General features: G+C 59.1%; 2 protein-coding genes across 2 annotated transcripts; both read right to left on the minus strand.

The window, feature by feature from the left end:
- Nucleotides 1-79: 79 nt before the first annotated feature.
- On the minus strand, nucleotides 80-3538 carry LOC113206917 (transient-receptor-potential-like protein). The gene is made up of 9 exons (XM_052276344.1): nucleotides 3238-3538; nucleotides 2709-2914; nucleotides 2373-2610; nucleotides 2083-2274; nucleotides 1534-1857; nucleotides 1204-1438; nucleotides 982-1113; nucleotides 511-900; nucleotides 80-443 (listed from the first exon to the last, which is right to left on the minus strand). Exons 1-9 carry the CDS (start codon nucleotides 3265-3267, stop codon nucleotides 304-306), a joined length of 1887 nt encoding a protein of 628 aa, XP_052132304.1. The 5' UTR covers nucleotides 3268-3538; the 3' UTR covers nucleotides 80-303.
- A 1201-nt stretch (nucleotides 3539-4739) lies between these two features.
- LOC113206994 (transient receptor potential protein) lies at nucleotides 4740-12148 on the minus strand. Its single transcript, XM_026423365.2, has 15 exons — nucleotides 11715-12148; nucleotides 11313-11457; nucleotides 10623-10718; nucleotides 10367-10509; nucleotides 9775-9976; nucleotides 9165-9335; nucleotides 8854-9088; nucleotides 8624-8776; nucleotides 8279-8531; nucleotides 7884-8017; nucleotides 7677-7800; nucleotides 7391-7586; nucleotides 7147-7311; nucleotides 6629-6851; nucleotides 4740-6193 (listed from the first exon to the last, which is right to left on the minus strand). Exons 1-15 carry the CDS (start codon nucleotides 11861-11863, stop codon nucleotides 5151-5153), a joined length of 3432 nt encoding a protein of 1143 aa, XP_026279150.1. The 5' UTR covers nucleotides 11864-12148; the 3' UTR covers nucleotides 4740-5150.
- Nucleotides 12149-12219: the final 71 nt, after the last annotated feature.

Consider the following 12219-nt stretch of genomic DNA (forward strand, 5'->3'; position numbering starts at 1 on the left):
CGTATCGTACAGGCGAACCGAACGGGGGCGCCGTGCTGGGTAGGCAACACTCAGCGCAGTGTGGTGGGGAGAGCGTGGTGGGGGGAGCGCCCGCCAAGCCCGCACGCCCGTACCTTAGCCGTAAGGTACGGGAATCCCGTACCTTACTTAACGTACATCGGTTCTGCCCTACCTTAAAATCGTACGCTCTTGTACCTTAAGCATTTACGGTGTGGGGTAATTATGTGTATGATAATTTAAATAATCATAGTAGGCTAGAGAAAATTATGCGGTGTTAGTCACTGTCAGTTTCGAAAATAGTTTTCATAACCTGCCGTACTTTGCAAAGCTACGCCACTTGGTGCAGGAGTCCGCGTGCTCGTCCCAGTTGGGCTGGTTGTTGGGCAGGCTGTAGCAGCGCTGTCGCTCCAATTCCGCAAAGTACCACAGAAGCTGGTTCATCCCTAATGACCAAAATACGTTGGAGTCAGCTGGTTAACGCCCGCGACGAACAACACGCGCACTACTCACCACAGGCGAAGGCAAACAGCACGAGACTGTAGATGAAAAGGAACTTGACGATGTCGTTCACCATCCGGCCCAGCGATATCTGCAGCGGGCCGAGGTGCGGGTTGATGGAGAAGAGGTGGACCAGCTTGAGGGCGCTCAGGATGTTGGCGGCGGCGAACAGGCCGTCCGCGACCAGCTGCGGGTCGAACTCGGACCAGCGCTCGCGGGGGATGAAGGCGCTCTGCGGGTCGGCGGCCACCTCCTCGCGCTGCTGCAGGTAGGCCGCGCCGCGCGACATGAAGCACAGCACGTACAGCAGGTTGCGGGAGAAGTCGATGAAGTTCCACAGGTTGCGCAGGTAGCGCCGCATCCCCTCCCGCAGCATCTCCGCCGTCTCCTCCCAGATGAACCCTGAGGGTGGGAGAGACAGCCGTAGAAACACGCCCGCCGCCCACGCCCGTTCAGTTGACAAGAAAACACAGCAGGTCCTACCGAGAACGTAGACGAAGACGACCCACTCGAGGGGGGCCGGCGGGTTCCCCCGCTGCCGCTCGATCATGTCCGTGCTGCCGAAGAACGCCATTACCTTGACGTCCAGCCGCTGCGACACCAGGATCAGGATGACTGGAGCACAACCGTCATGGATTAGCTTGGGCCGTCGAGGTGGCCAAGCAAGCGTTTAGCTACCCTGATCGCCTCCGCAACACGACTCACGCAGGAAGAAGAGATAGGACGAGGCGTGCAGCAGGAACTTGATGAAGGGCTTGCGGACGTGCTGGCCGATCTTGGACGTGGGCGCCACCATGTAGAGCAGGCAGTAGAAGGGGAACAGGAGGGCGATGAGCGCCAGGTCCTGGAACTTGCCCAGCAGCCCCTTCCTCCGGAAGCCCGGCAGGCCCTCGTACCACAGCGAGGCGAGGAGCTGCTGCACCTTGGGGTGCGCGACGAACTGCGATGCACAGGCCGGACACGTCAGGCAGGGCCTACACCGAGGTTCGCACCCAAGTTCACACCACCACCACCACGCTTCGGAGCGACCCTTACCTTTTTCTGCTTGTACAGGATGGCGAGCTCGAGGCGGGCCAGCTTCATGTGCTCGCCGTCCTCGTACGGCGGGCTGGTGGGGTCGTGGTTCAGGATGACGGCCAGCTCGGTGGAGGAGCGTATCTGCTGCAGCAGGTCGACGGCGAACTGCTGGCAGCTCTTGCGCAGCTCCAGGTAGTCGGCCCGCGACTCGGGCTCGGCGGTGGCGAGGCCACGGAGCTCCCAGGACAGCTGGAAGGTGGTGAGCAGCGGGTCGGCCGAGGACAGGGCCATGAGGGAGGGGCTGGACAGCGCGCGGTACTCAGACAGGCGGGCGGCCGAGTGCTGAAGAGAGTGCAGAACAGAGCGCCAACACGGCACAAGCAGACGCATCATTGCCGAAATCGATATTTGTAGAAATAGCAGCAAAATAGTTGGGAAAAGGAGATTGTAAGATATGCTTGATGCTTGCCAAATCCAGAGCCTCAACAGAGGTATCGAGCCGGTCGTTCCAACGCAAAATGACTCGTAACCAGCTTGACACCTCCCCCCCCCCCCTTCCCACCTCACCTGCAGCGAGTCCACGCGCTGTTCCCGCAGACAGGCGTCGCAGCCGCACTTCACGTCGTGCGGCATGGGCAGGGTAGCGCCGCGGTCGAGCAGGATCTTGAGGATCTCGTAGTTGTTGCGGTGGGCGGCCAGTATGAGCGGCGTGATGTCCGGCGTGAACATGGCCACGTTCCAGTCCACTTTCTCCCAGCTCTGTTTACAGACGGTGAGATACAGCTCGAGTGTGTTGAATACGAACGCACAGAGAATGTGTCAGTCGGGGACGATGGGACTTATGAAACGTTGCGCACGTAGGGCTCGCCGTCCTTGTGAACCAGCTCCTCATGCTCCAGCAGCAGCTCCACCACCTCCACGAAGCCCGCGTCGATGGCGATGAGCAGCGCGTCGCCCGTCGTCACGCCCATCACGACCAGCAGCTGCACCATGTCGAAGTTCTCGCCGTCGATGGCGATTGAGAGGGCACCCCTGCCCAGCGGGTCCACGCAGTTGATGTTGAGCGACTTGGTGCGCTCCGAGCGCTGGATCATCCTGTAAAGGGCGGTTGAGGCGATTGAATCGTGGGTCTTACAACACGGCTCAACGAACAACATCCCGGCCTTGACCCCGGAGGACCAGCGTCACCTCACCTGCGCACCGCGGCGATGTCACCGCGCTCCACGGCGAGCAGGAAGCGCTTTTCCTCCAGGCTGAGCGGCCGCGGCAGGGCGGGCATCTTGATGTTCCGCGGCGCACCCTGCTGCTGGGCCGCCCCCTCGCCGCCGTCCACCTGCACCGACACGGAGCCCCCCACACCGTCCGGGACCGGGCGGGGAGGCCCGCCGAGTGACCCCAGCTGGACACAATGGTCAGACAGTTACATCATCGAGCGCATAATGTTTTTGATTTTTACGATCGTCTTTATTCCGGTCAGCGTCTCTGCCAAAACTGTGTACTCTGCGTCGGGGCGTTCGTTCTTTTATTGGCTGTGACGCGCCGAGATTCCAAGACAAGATGACATTTGTGCGCTCGTTCAAAACTGCTGAAAGCACTGGCGCCAGCCGCCGTATCGCGGGCCCCTGTGACGCGTGCGGGCACGCGGTGCAGCGTGGCCGATCCGCAGCTGCGGCGGCGAGGAGAGGCGACATGAACTGATTGTCCGTCACTCTGGGTACTCACGCTGGCGGTGCTCCTCTTGCGCGGCTCCATGTCCGGTCATGTGGTGCGCTGCTTTAGTGACTGCTTGGCGCCGCGCCCCAAAGGTGCGTGGCGGGGCGGGGCGCGGCGGGGCGTGGTGGGGCGCGGCGGGCCGGGGTGGGCCGCGCGCCTCCCTTCACGTGACGGGCTGCGCGGGTGCCAAAGGGCGAGCAGCGACTGACGGGGCTTCACAAAGGGACGCGGCGACGACTTTCGTTCTGTCGGTGAAAGAGTCCATAACCATTCCCGCGCCAGGAGGGCCCTTCCGACGCCAGGCCCGCTGGGCAGGGCGATTCTGTTTTCAGCTCCCTCTCCTCTGATGGTTATCGACTGGTTTCGCGATAAAGCTGGCAATGGCCGGGGAAGAATTGTAGGGGAGACGAGGTGGAGGTGGGGGGGGGGATCTGAAGGTCAGTGGCCGAGCCTCCTGCGTACAACATACCCCCCATACCCTTATCGAGTTTTTATTAAAATCCGATGAGCACAACGAGCAGGAGACACATTGACAGGCCGACGTCTACCCGGACAGTAGCGACGGGAGTCGGTCCGCGTGTGGGCGTGGGCTGGGCTGGGGTGAACGTGCCGACAGCAACAGGGTACGAGTGCCGGCAAGGAGGACAAGGTGGGGTGCGTGGACGACGTGGAGGCGAGCTGCCGCGGCCCGACCACGACGACGACTCCCGTCGTTCCCGCAGTATGGCCGCAGCTGCGGAGCGACGTCGCCGGCCGCGGGGGGCGTTCACGAGGAGCTTTAGTCTGCAGCGCTGGCCCACATCCGGGCCTCCTCCCCGAAGCATCCAATGTAGGTGTCGGAAAGGGTGGGCCGACTGTTGAGCGCCCAGCCCCGGCGGTCGGGGGCGGCAGCGGGGGGCGGGTCGAGGGGGAGCCGAGGGGCCGAGGGCCCGGATGGGAAGGGACTGCAGGGCTTCAGATGAGCCACAGCCCTCCCGGCTAGTGTTACCATCCACGGCCACGCCGCCGCCGCGCCACCGCACACCTGCGCTCAGTCCGAGTGCAGAGGGTGCAGAGTCAGCGGCAAGCGACTGTTATTGCTCTATAGCCGCGTCGCCATATATGCAGTCTCCTCGTCAACTTGATTTTGTGACCTATCTCAATAGGGTATTCCGTTGCAGGGAAATAAATACCGAGAGAAGAAAAGGAATGACCTCTAGATCCGTTTCCTTCTGCGCTCTCATTGGCTGTCTGCCGCACCGACGTCATCGTCGACCAATCAGCGTTCAGGTGGAAACAGATCGGACAGGCATGCTTTTCTTCTTGCTTCAGGTTCCGATTGTCTTGCAGCGGAATCGTATTGGCACCAGAATAAATAAAAAGTACGTTTGTTGTGTGAAATGTTTGAAAGTGTTCTTTGCTTCACGATAATTTATAAAATGTTATTTTGCACATGTGAGTTAAGCAAGGTGAATAATTGACGACATTTTTAGTATTATTTGTTTATTACTACAATAACAACGGGGCAGGAAACTTACATTTTTTTGTTGGCAGTATTGTCATTTCTTGGTCCCGAGGAGTTTACAAATGTCACTTCCCGATCGGATTTTGAGCCATGCAACTACACTGAGAAAAATGTTTGGTCACCACGACCGAAAAATTTGGTTGCTGTAACTAAAGGGGTGTTCAATCTGCCCCCTGAGTCATATCCATAGAACGTTCTATCGTGCTGGCTGGGCGTTTAGACGCTCCAACCAAACACTCCAGTCAGCACGATAGAACGTTCTATGATTATGACTCAGGGGGCAGATTGAACACCATTTTAGTTACAGCAACCAAAGTATTTTTCTCCGTGTAAAAATTGCTTTAAAATTACACTGTGCCTGCCTCTTATTATTTTTAATGAAAATGTGAAAGAAAATCTAACAGGTGCTGGATAAAGATCATAGCCAGCCGGTGAGGATTTGACCAGAGACTTTCGATTTCCCTCCCGATTTCGGCGGCCCCGCTCCTCTCCTGACGGGTGAGTCTTCCTTCTCTTCCTTTTTCTCGGGCTTCTTCTGGTCTGCGGGCTGAGCGGGCGTCGGCGGCCGGGTCTGCGAGGGGGTCTTGGAGTCCTCGTCCTCCTCGGGGATGGGCGTCCTGGCTCGGAAGTCCTGCTTGATGCTGGCCGCCTTCCCGAGCGTGTCCTTGGCCGGTCCCGCGGGTGTCTCTTCCTCGTCAGCTGCTGCTGCGGGGGCGGCGCTGGCGGTGGCCTCGGGCGCTGCTCTGGCGGTGACGGGCGATGGTGCTTCGACTGAAGTGGACGGCGGCGGGGTTGGAGGCGCCGGCTCGATGTCCACGGTGACCGAGTCTGGCTTCTTGAGGCTGCCGATAACCGCCCCTGGACCAGGGAGCGAGCTCTTGGGCCTGGGCCGCACGATGGACCCCGCCTGGGAGCCCGGCTGCGACGGTGGCTGCGATGGCGGTTGGGACCCCGTCCCGCTCTTGCCCTTGGCCGGCGGCGACTTGGCCGCGTCCCCGGTTTGCGAAACGGCGTCGGCGTCCCCAGACGCCTCCTTGATGTCGTACTCCTGCTTGATCTTGCTCATCTTGAACTTGGCGTAGGCGACTCGCGCCGCCGGCGAGACGAGCGACAGCTTGGGGTTGTACTCGAGCAGGCGCTCCGGGTCCATAGACTGCAGCGCCTCGCCCTGGTTCTCCAGGATGTAGCGGCGCAGCGACTGGCGCGAGCGCCGCAACGCCCCCTCCGTCGTGCTGCCGATGGGATCGCGCGCGATCGTGCTCCTCCGGACCACGGCGTTCCAGTCCTTCTTCTGGCTCTGGCTGCCCGACGTGCGCCGCCCGATGGCGCGCGCGATCTTGCTGAACACGTCCTTCGGCTCCTTCTCGTTGGAGATGGCGTCCTTGACGATGCCCTCGACCATGCCGATCTGGAAGTCCTTGAGCAGGCGCCGCTCCATCACGCGTCCCTTCTTGCCGGCGACTGCAACACAGAGACAGGTTGATTAGCGATGGTCGGTGACCTGGGCGTCTGGACCCCGAGGGAGGATGCGCGGAGGGCGCGAGTGCGATGTTTAAACAGGAGAGCGCCTCGTTGCTAGTCCCCGGTCCCGGCCCCGGCGACCTGATTCATATTTATTTTACCGCGCCTCCCTCCGCCGCCTCCGGTGCCAACAACCGGCCAAATGTTTTACCTTCCCGCAAGGCCACCAGACCACCAGACCGCCTCGGAGGAATAAGTTGAGAAGCGGCAGCGTGCTCCTCCGAGCCGGAGGGAGGCTGGCTGCTGTTAGCAGTGCGAGCGCCTAGAGCGCGGCGCGCGGCAGCCGCCCGCCGTGGCGGCAGGTTGGGTTGCCTACCCGCACTCTCACAGGCGCTCACAGGTGACGACGGGCCCCGCACGTTCAGCCGTACTTACTTCCAGAGGAGTCGGCGTCGACCTGCGGCGTCTTCATGCCGTTGTTCCTGAGGATGTCGATGAGCTCGAAGCGGAGCGTGGAGATGTCCTGCCTGATCTCCATGACGTCGTCCTCGGTGATGCCGAACTCGTCCCGCTTGCGCTGCTCGGCTGTGACGTAGCGCCGCACCAGCAGCCGCATGACGGCGTCGTGGCGCTCCAGCGCGCGCTCGCGGCTTTTGTTCTGCGAGCAGAGCAGAGAGGACCGTCACTGCCGCCCTAGCCTAAGGCTGGAAGTCCTGGGAAGTTTCGGCAAATTTTTGGAAAATTTCCGGAATTTTCCGAAAATTAAAAAAAATAATATTTTAAATCGGAAATTTTCCTGCTGAAGTTTTCCGAAAACTTTTCGGAAATTTTTAACCCTTTCCTGGACCTCCGCCCCGCCCTGCGGACCGGCGATACCCCTGTCACGGCGCGGAGCGGGGTATCGACCGGGCCGTCCATAGCGATACTCCACGCGCCCGACTCCATCCACTCACTTTGACGGAGCCAGACCGCTTGCCCGGCTCGGACAACCCGAGCGTCTTCCTGATCCACTTGGGCGTCGGGGCGAGGTTGAAGGGCGGTGGGAGGGTGCCGCCTTCCTCGAAGTACGACATCCACAGGTGCGATCGCGCGAACTTCCACTCCGTGTCCGAGCGTTCCTGAGGGAAAGCGACGGAAATGAAATGCGTCAGTTAGGAAGTAGACGAAAAGAAACTGTGCGCAAGGGGCCCCGCTCACCGAAATGATCTGGTACGAATTGGACATCATGGCGATGAGCATGTTGAGCAACACGATGATGTTGATGACGGAGTACGAGCCAAACATGAGTAAAGCCCAGAAGCGCGTGAAGCTCTTAATGCCCTGCAGCTCGAACGAGACGAGATCGACGAGGCCGAAACCGGCCCAGAACAGCGACTGCGACGTCTCGAAAAGACTGCAACACGCAAGGCCCGTTGTTTATGAGCAAGCTCGAGGGGGCTGTAAGGGCTGGGCGGGTACGCCTATGAGCAGCTTCCCTACTCACTTGGCAAAGCGCCTCCAGATGGTGCACGCCTTCTCGTTGTTGTCGAAATCGGCTGTCCCATCGGGCAGGTGGTAGCACTTTTTCATCTCTAGTTCCGCGTAGTACCACAGAAGCTGATTCATACCTTAGGGGACAATTTGACCTACATTAGGGAACCACAGACGCAAACTTTGACGTGTTTGTGCTTACGCTCATGAATGCGCTCACCGCAACCGAAGGCGAACAAGACGAGCGTGTAGATGAAGAAGAATTTCAGAATGTCGATGATCATGCGTCCAAGTGAGATCTGAAGCGGCCCCAAGTGAGGATTAACGCTGAATATGTGGACCAGCTTGAGGAAACTGTGAAAAGAGAGAAAGTGTAATGGCTGCTCAGAATGCTCATTGAGCGAGGAATAGAAACGCCTCCAGCGCTATGGGCGACACAGCTCGACACCTACCCAAAGCTTATAAGAAGACATTAGGGGGAGGGGGGGGGGGGTCTGATCGGATCGACAGTAGGTGTCCCTTCCTGTAATCGGGTTGGCCGACAGACCCCGGGGCACAATTTAGTAACGTTCAACATTCCGGGGTATATATGGCCTATCCTGTTAAATAGCTTACCTGAAAATCATTCCAGCTGCAAAGGCGCCTTCAGAGAGCAGCATCGGGTCGAATGGGTCCCACGCCTCTCTTGGGTAGTAAGGGTTTTGACCGTTCCACAGGTCGACCTTGACCAACCACCACGAGGTAGCGCGTAGGAATATCCACGTCATGTAGAAACAGTTTGTACAGAAGTCCACTATGTTCCACAAGTCACCTATGTACTCGAGAAGTCCCTCGGACCACAGGGAGCACATCTCATTCCAGACTAAACCTGGCAAAAAGAGAGAGACACGGCATCAACACATTTCAAATTGTAGAGCACTCAATAATGGCCACTTTCATTTGAACTGTTTCGACGCTCACTAAAAACGTATAAAATGACGGCAAACTCGACGATGCCCGGCAGCGCGCCCCGCTCGCGACGCTTCCAGTCGGCCAGGATCTCCTGCATCCAGTCGGGCCCGAACCACTCGATGAGCAGGTACTCAAGCCGCTGAGAGGCGAGCGCCAGGAGCACTGCGACAAGAACACGAGGGTGGCAGCAGGGGTCCGACATAGCAGGGGGGCTCGGGCACGGTGGGCACAACACCTACTGAGGAAGAACGCGTACGAGGACGAGTGGCAGATGAACTTGACGAAGGGCTTCCTCATGAACTGGCCCTTCTCCGAGTACGGGGCGAACATGTAGATGGTGGACAGCACGGGGAACATGGCGCCCAGCTTGCCCACCTCAATGAGCTGGCCCACCATTGACTTGCGCCGGAAGCCGGGCAGGCCGTCGTACCAGATGGCGGCGAGCAGCTGCTGAACGTTGGGGTGCGCCACGAACTGCGACACACCCGCACGGTAAATATCGCGTACTCTCACACATGTAGACACCCCGAGTCACATAAAAAGGGCTCACCTGCTTCTGTTTGTACTTGATGGCGAGCTTGAGCCGCTCCAAGGTCTGCCTCTCCCCGGGCTCCCAGTTGTCCCCCGAGGGGTTGTAGTTGAGCATAATTTCCAGTTCGTTTGAGGTCCGCGCCTGGTCCATGAGGGACGTCACGAACGTCTGGCAGATACCGCGCATCTCCTGATGATGGGGCAGGGAAACACGAAACATTACCCAGTCTGCTCATTGTCTACCCAAAATAATGACTAGGACTAGTTATTGTGCTTGGTCTCGTGCTTGGTATGATTCATTTAGGGATGTGACTAAGTAGTCAAAACTGTAATGCTGCTTCAACACTATTTTATGGTAGTCCCTGGTCCCCGTGACCGAGCTGGCCAATATGATGGCTGCTACCGCTTTCCGTTTTTCTGGGTTTCATAATCTTGCGCCGGAGGGGTACTTTACTACAAACTGAAGCGTACACCAATTTTTCTTTTTCTTTCTAAATCATCTTTTTTCTTTACTTGTTCTGATCCTATTGGACTTGTTAATTGGTTCTTTCTGATTTCTTTTTAGAGTTGTAAACTTTTTGAGTAAAGCACCCCTTGGCTTGTCGGTCGCTATGGTGCCGGACACGCACGTTGTACTCGGCGCGGAACTCGGCCTCCATCTTGGCGAGGCGGCGCAGCTCCCAGGAGAGCTCGAAGGCGGTGAGCAGCGGGTCGCGCGACGACAGGGCGATGAGCGAGGGCGCCGACAGGGCGCGGTAGGCGTTGATGCGCGCCTGCGAGTGGCGCAGCGAGTCCTGCGAGCTCGACGAGATGCACTCGTCGCACCCGCACCTGCACGCACACACCGGAAGACAGTTTGGTTCCGCCGCCCTTCGTCTCTCTGATCACACTAGGAACGCAAGTGTATGAATGTCGCACACTTTTAGGTGTAGGGTTGCCCATTTGTACGAATAGTGTTCATACATCTACAAGATTCGCGACATTTTCACACTTGGGTTTCCGGTGCAGGTGCCCTAGCAGTGAGCCTCTTCCTCTCCCGGCCCGGAATGACGCCCACGATGGCGCCTGCGACGCGCCGGGTAGGCCGACCCGCCGTGCAGCTGTGCGGAGACGGCGGCCCGCCCTGAGCGCCACAGTGCCGGGGAACGTTTGAGGAACGTTCATTACGGGCACACTTAAAACGTCAATTTTCAAAAAACCGTGATACGAAAATATACGAACCGCACGTCGTGCGGCATGGGCAGCGTGGCGCCTCTGTCGAGGAGGATCTTGAGGATCTCGTAGTTGTTCATGTGTGCGGCGAGAATGAGCGGGGTGATGTCGGGGGTGAAGGTGGACGAACTCCGATCCACGGCCTCCCAACTCTGAACAGAGGCGAGACATTATTACTTCTCGACCGCTCCCTCGCGGACCACACTCTTTTTATTCCGACCAAAGTCGAAGCTTTAGTAACTCGGAGATCACTGCTATTACTCACGTATGGCTGTCCTTGCACGTGGATCTTCTCCTCCCACTCGAGCAGCATCTCCACGGCCTCGACGTACTCCTCCTTGATGGCGTGCAGGAGAGAGTCCTGGACAGGGGGAGCAAGGGGGTAGAGACTTTGATCACGACCATGGGCGCGGGATACAAGTCATGCACGGCCGGCGACTTGTGTTTGTGAATCTGTCTGTGTTTGGTAGGGGTTGGGGGGGGGGGAAGAGGAGGGACACGCGCGCGGATTTGTAGATTTGCAGACTCGCATCCACCCCCCTCCTCAATGTCGTTAGGAGCACCGTGGCGTGGTGGCGTGATTGGTTTGGCCTTTAGACACTGTATCCGCGGGGAAATTTATTCGAATTGCAAGCACGAGGGGGAATTGGGATGCAGAGTGTGAGAGCGGGGATGGGGTGAGGAGAGGGTGGTGGGTAGAGAGGGGAGGGGTGGAACGTATGGGGAGGGATTGGGGGCTGCGTTTGTCGCAGGTAGTAGGTCGGGGCTTCGCCCCCATAGGGGGAAGGGAGCTGTCGGAAGCGCCGGAGGTACAAAAAAAAAAGAAAGGGAAAAAAAGACACGCACTACAAATGAAACGAGGGCATCACTCGTCCCATGTGTATTGCGGCGCAGTATCGGTCTCAGTACCAGCACATCATTACCAGACGCCTCTAGTACCGACCATCTCCCTCACCTTGACCTGGATGTTGTAGTCGAGCAGCATCCGGATAAGGTCCGCGTTCTCATTCTCGATGGCGGCGATGAGCGCGGATCTGTCCAGCGGGTCCACGCAGTTGATGTTGAGCACATCCGGCTTGTCCTTGTTGTCCTCCAGGAGCCTGCGGGCGCACGCGTACACACACAGACACACAAGGGGCTTAGAGCCAGTCGGCAGCAACCGCGCGCAGGTTCATGTTGTTGATCCCGTTGAGCATCTCCGGCACAAAGCCCACCCGCGACTGGAGGGCTGGAGGCCAGGAGACCTCATGCACTTGGTCGTTATCGGGAATCTTTTGGTATGGAAGCGAGATTTGTTCGGAAGAGGATAGCCAGCCAGCGGGAGGGAGGGCTGCCTCGCCGCCGTCCTTGTACTTACTTTCTGACGGAGGCGACGTCACCCCGCTCGGCGAGCAGGAGGAAGCGCTTCTCGAGCGACGAGAGCGAGAACTCGCTGCTCATGGGCTGCAGCGACTGCGCGCTGCTGCCCACGTTGCCCTTGCTGCCGAGCTGATCCTGCCGCTTCATGTTGGCCGGCTCGTCTCACACGTGGCAGTGGCTCAGACGGGACGGACGCACTCCATGAGCACGACGACGAGCAGGCCCTGTGGGAGGCTACGGCCGCCTCACAGAACGCCCGTCCAGGACGACGATCAGGCCCTGCGGGAGGCTACGGCCGCCTCACAGAACGCCTGTCCGTGGTCCGCATCTCGCCGCGGCCGGGGCGTGGCGGGGCGTGGGTGCGCTGCACTGGGGTCGCAGACCGCGCCGACGAGGTTCCTGGCGGGCCTGCTGCCGGGCCTGCTGCCGGGCCAGCCTGGCGCTCGGCGAGGGGCTGACCATCTCGTAGGCCGCAGCAGGCCGGGCCGGGCTTGCAGGGGGGG

The sequence above is a fragment of the Frankliniella occidentalis genome, unplaced genomic scaffold (assembly GCF_000697945.3).
Source record: "Frankliniella occidentalis isolate FOCC.00 unplaced genomic scaffold, Focc_3.1 Scaffold2596, whole genome shotgun sequence".
Classification (NCBI taxonomy): domain Eukaryota; kingdom Metazoa; phylum Arthropoda; class Insecta; order Thysanoptera; family Thripidae; genus Frankliniella; species Frankliniella occidentalis.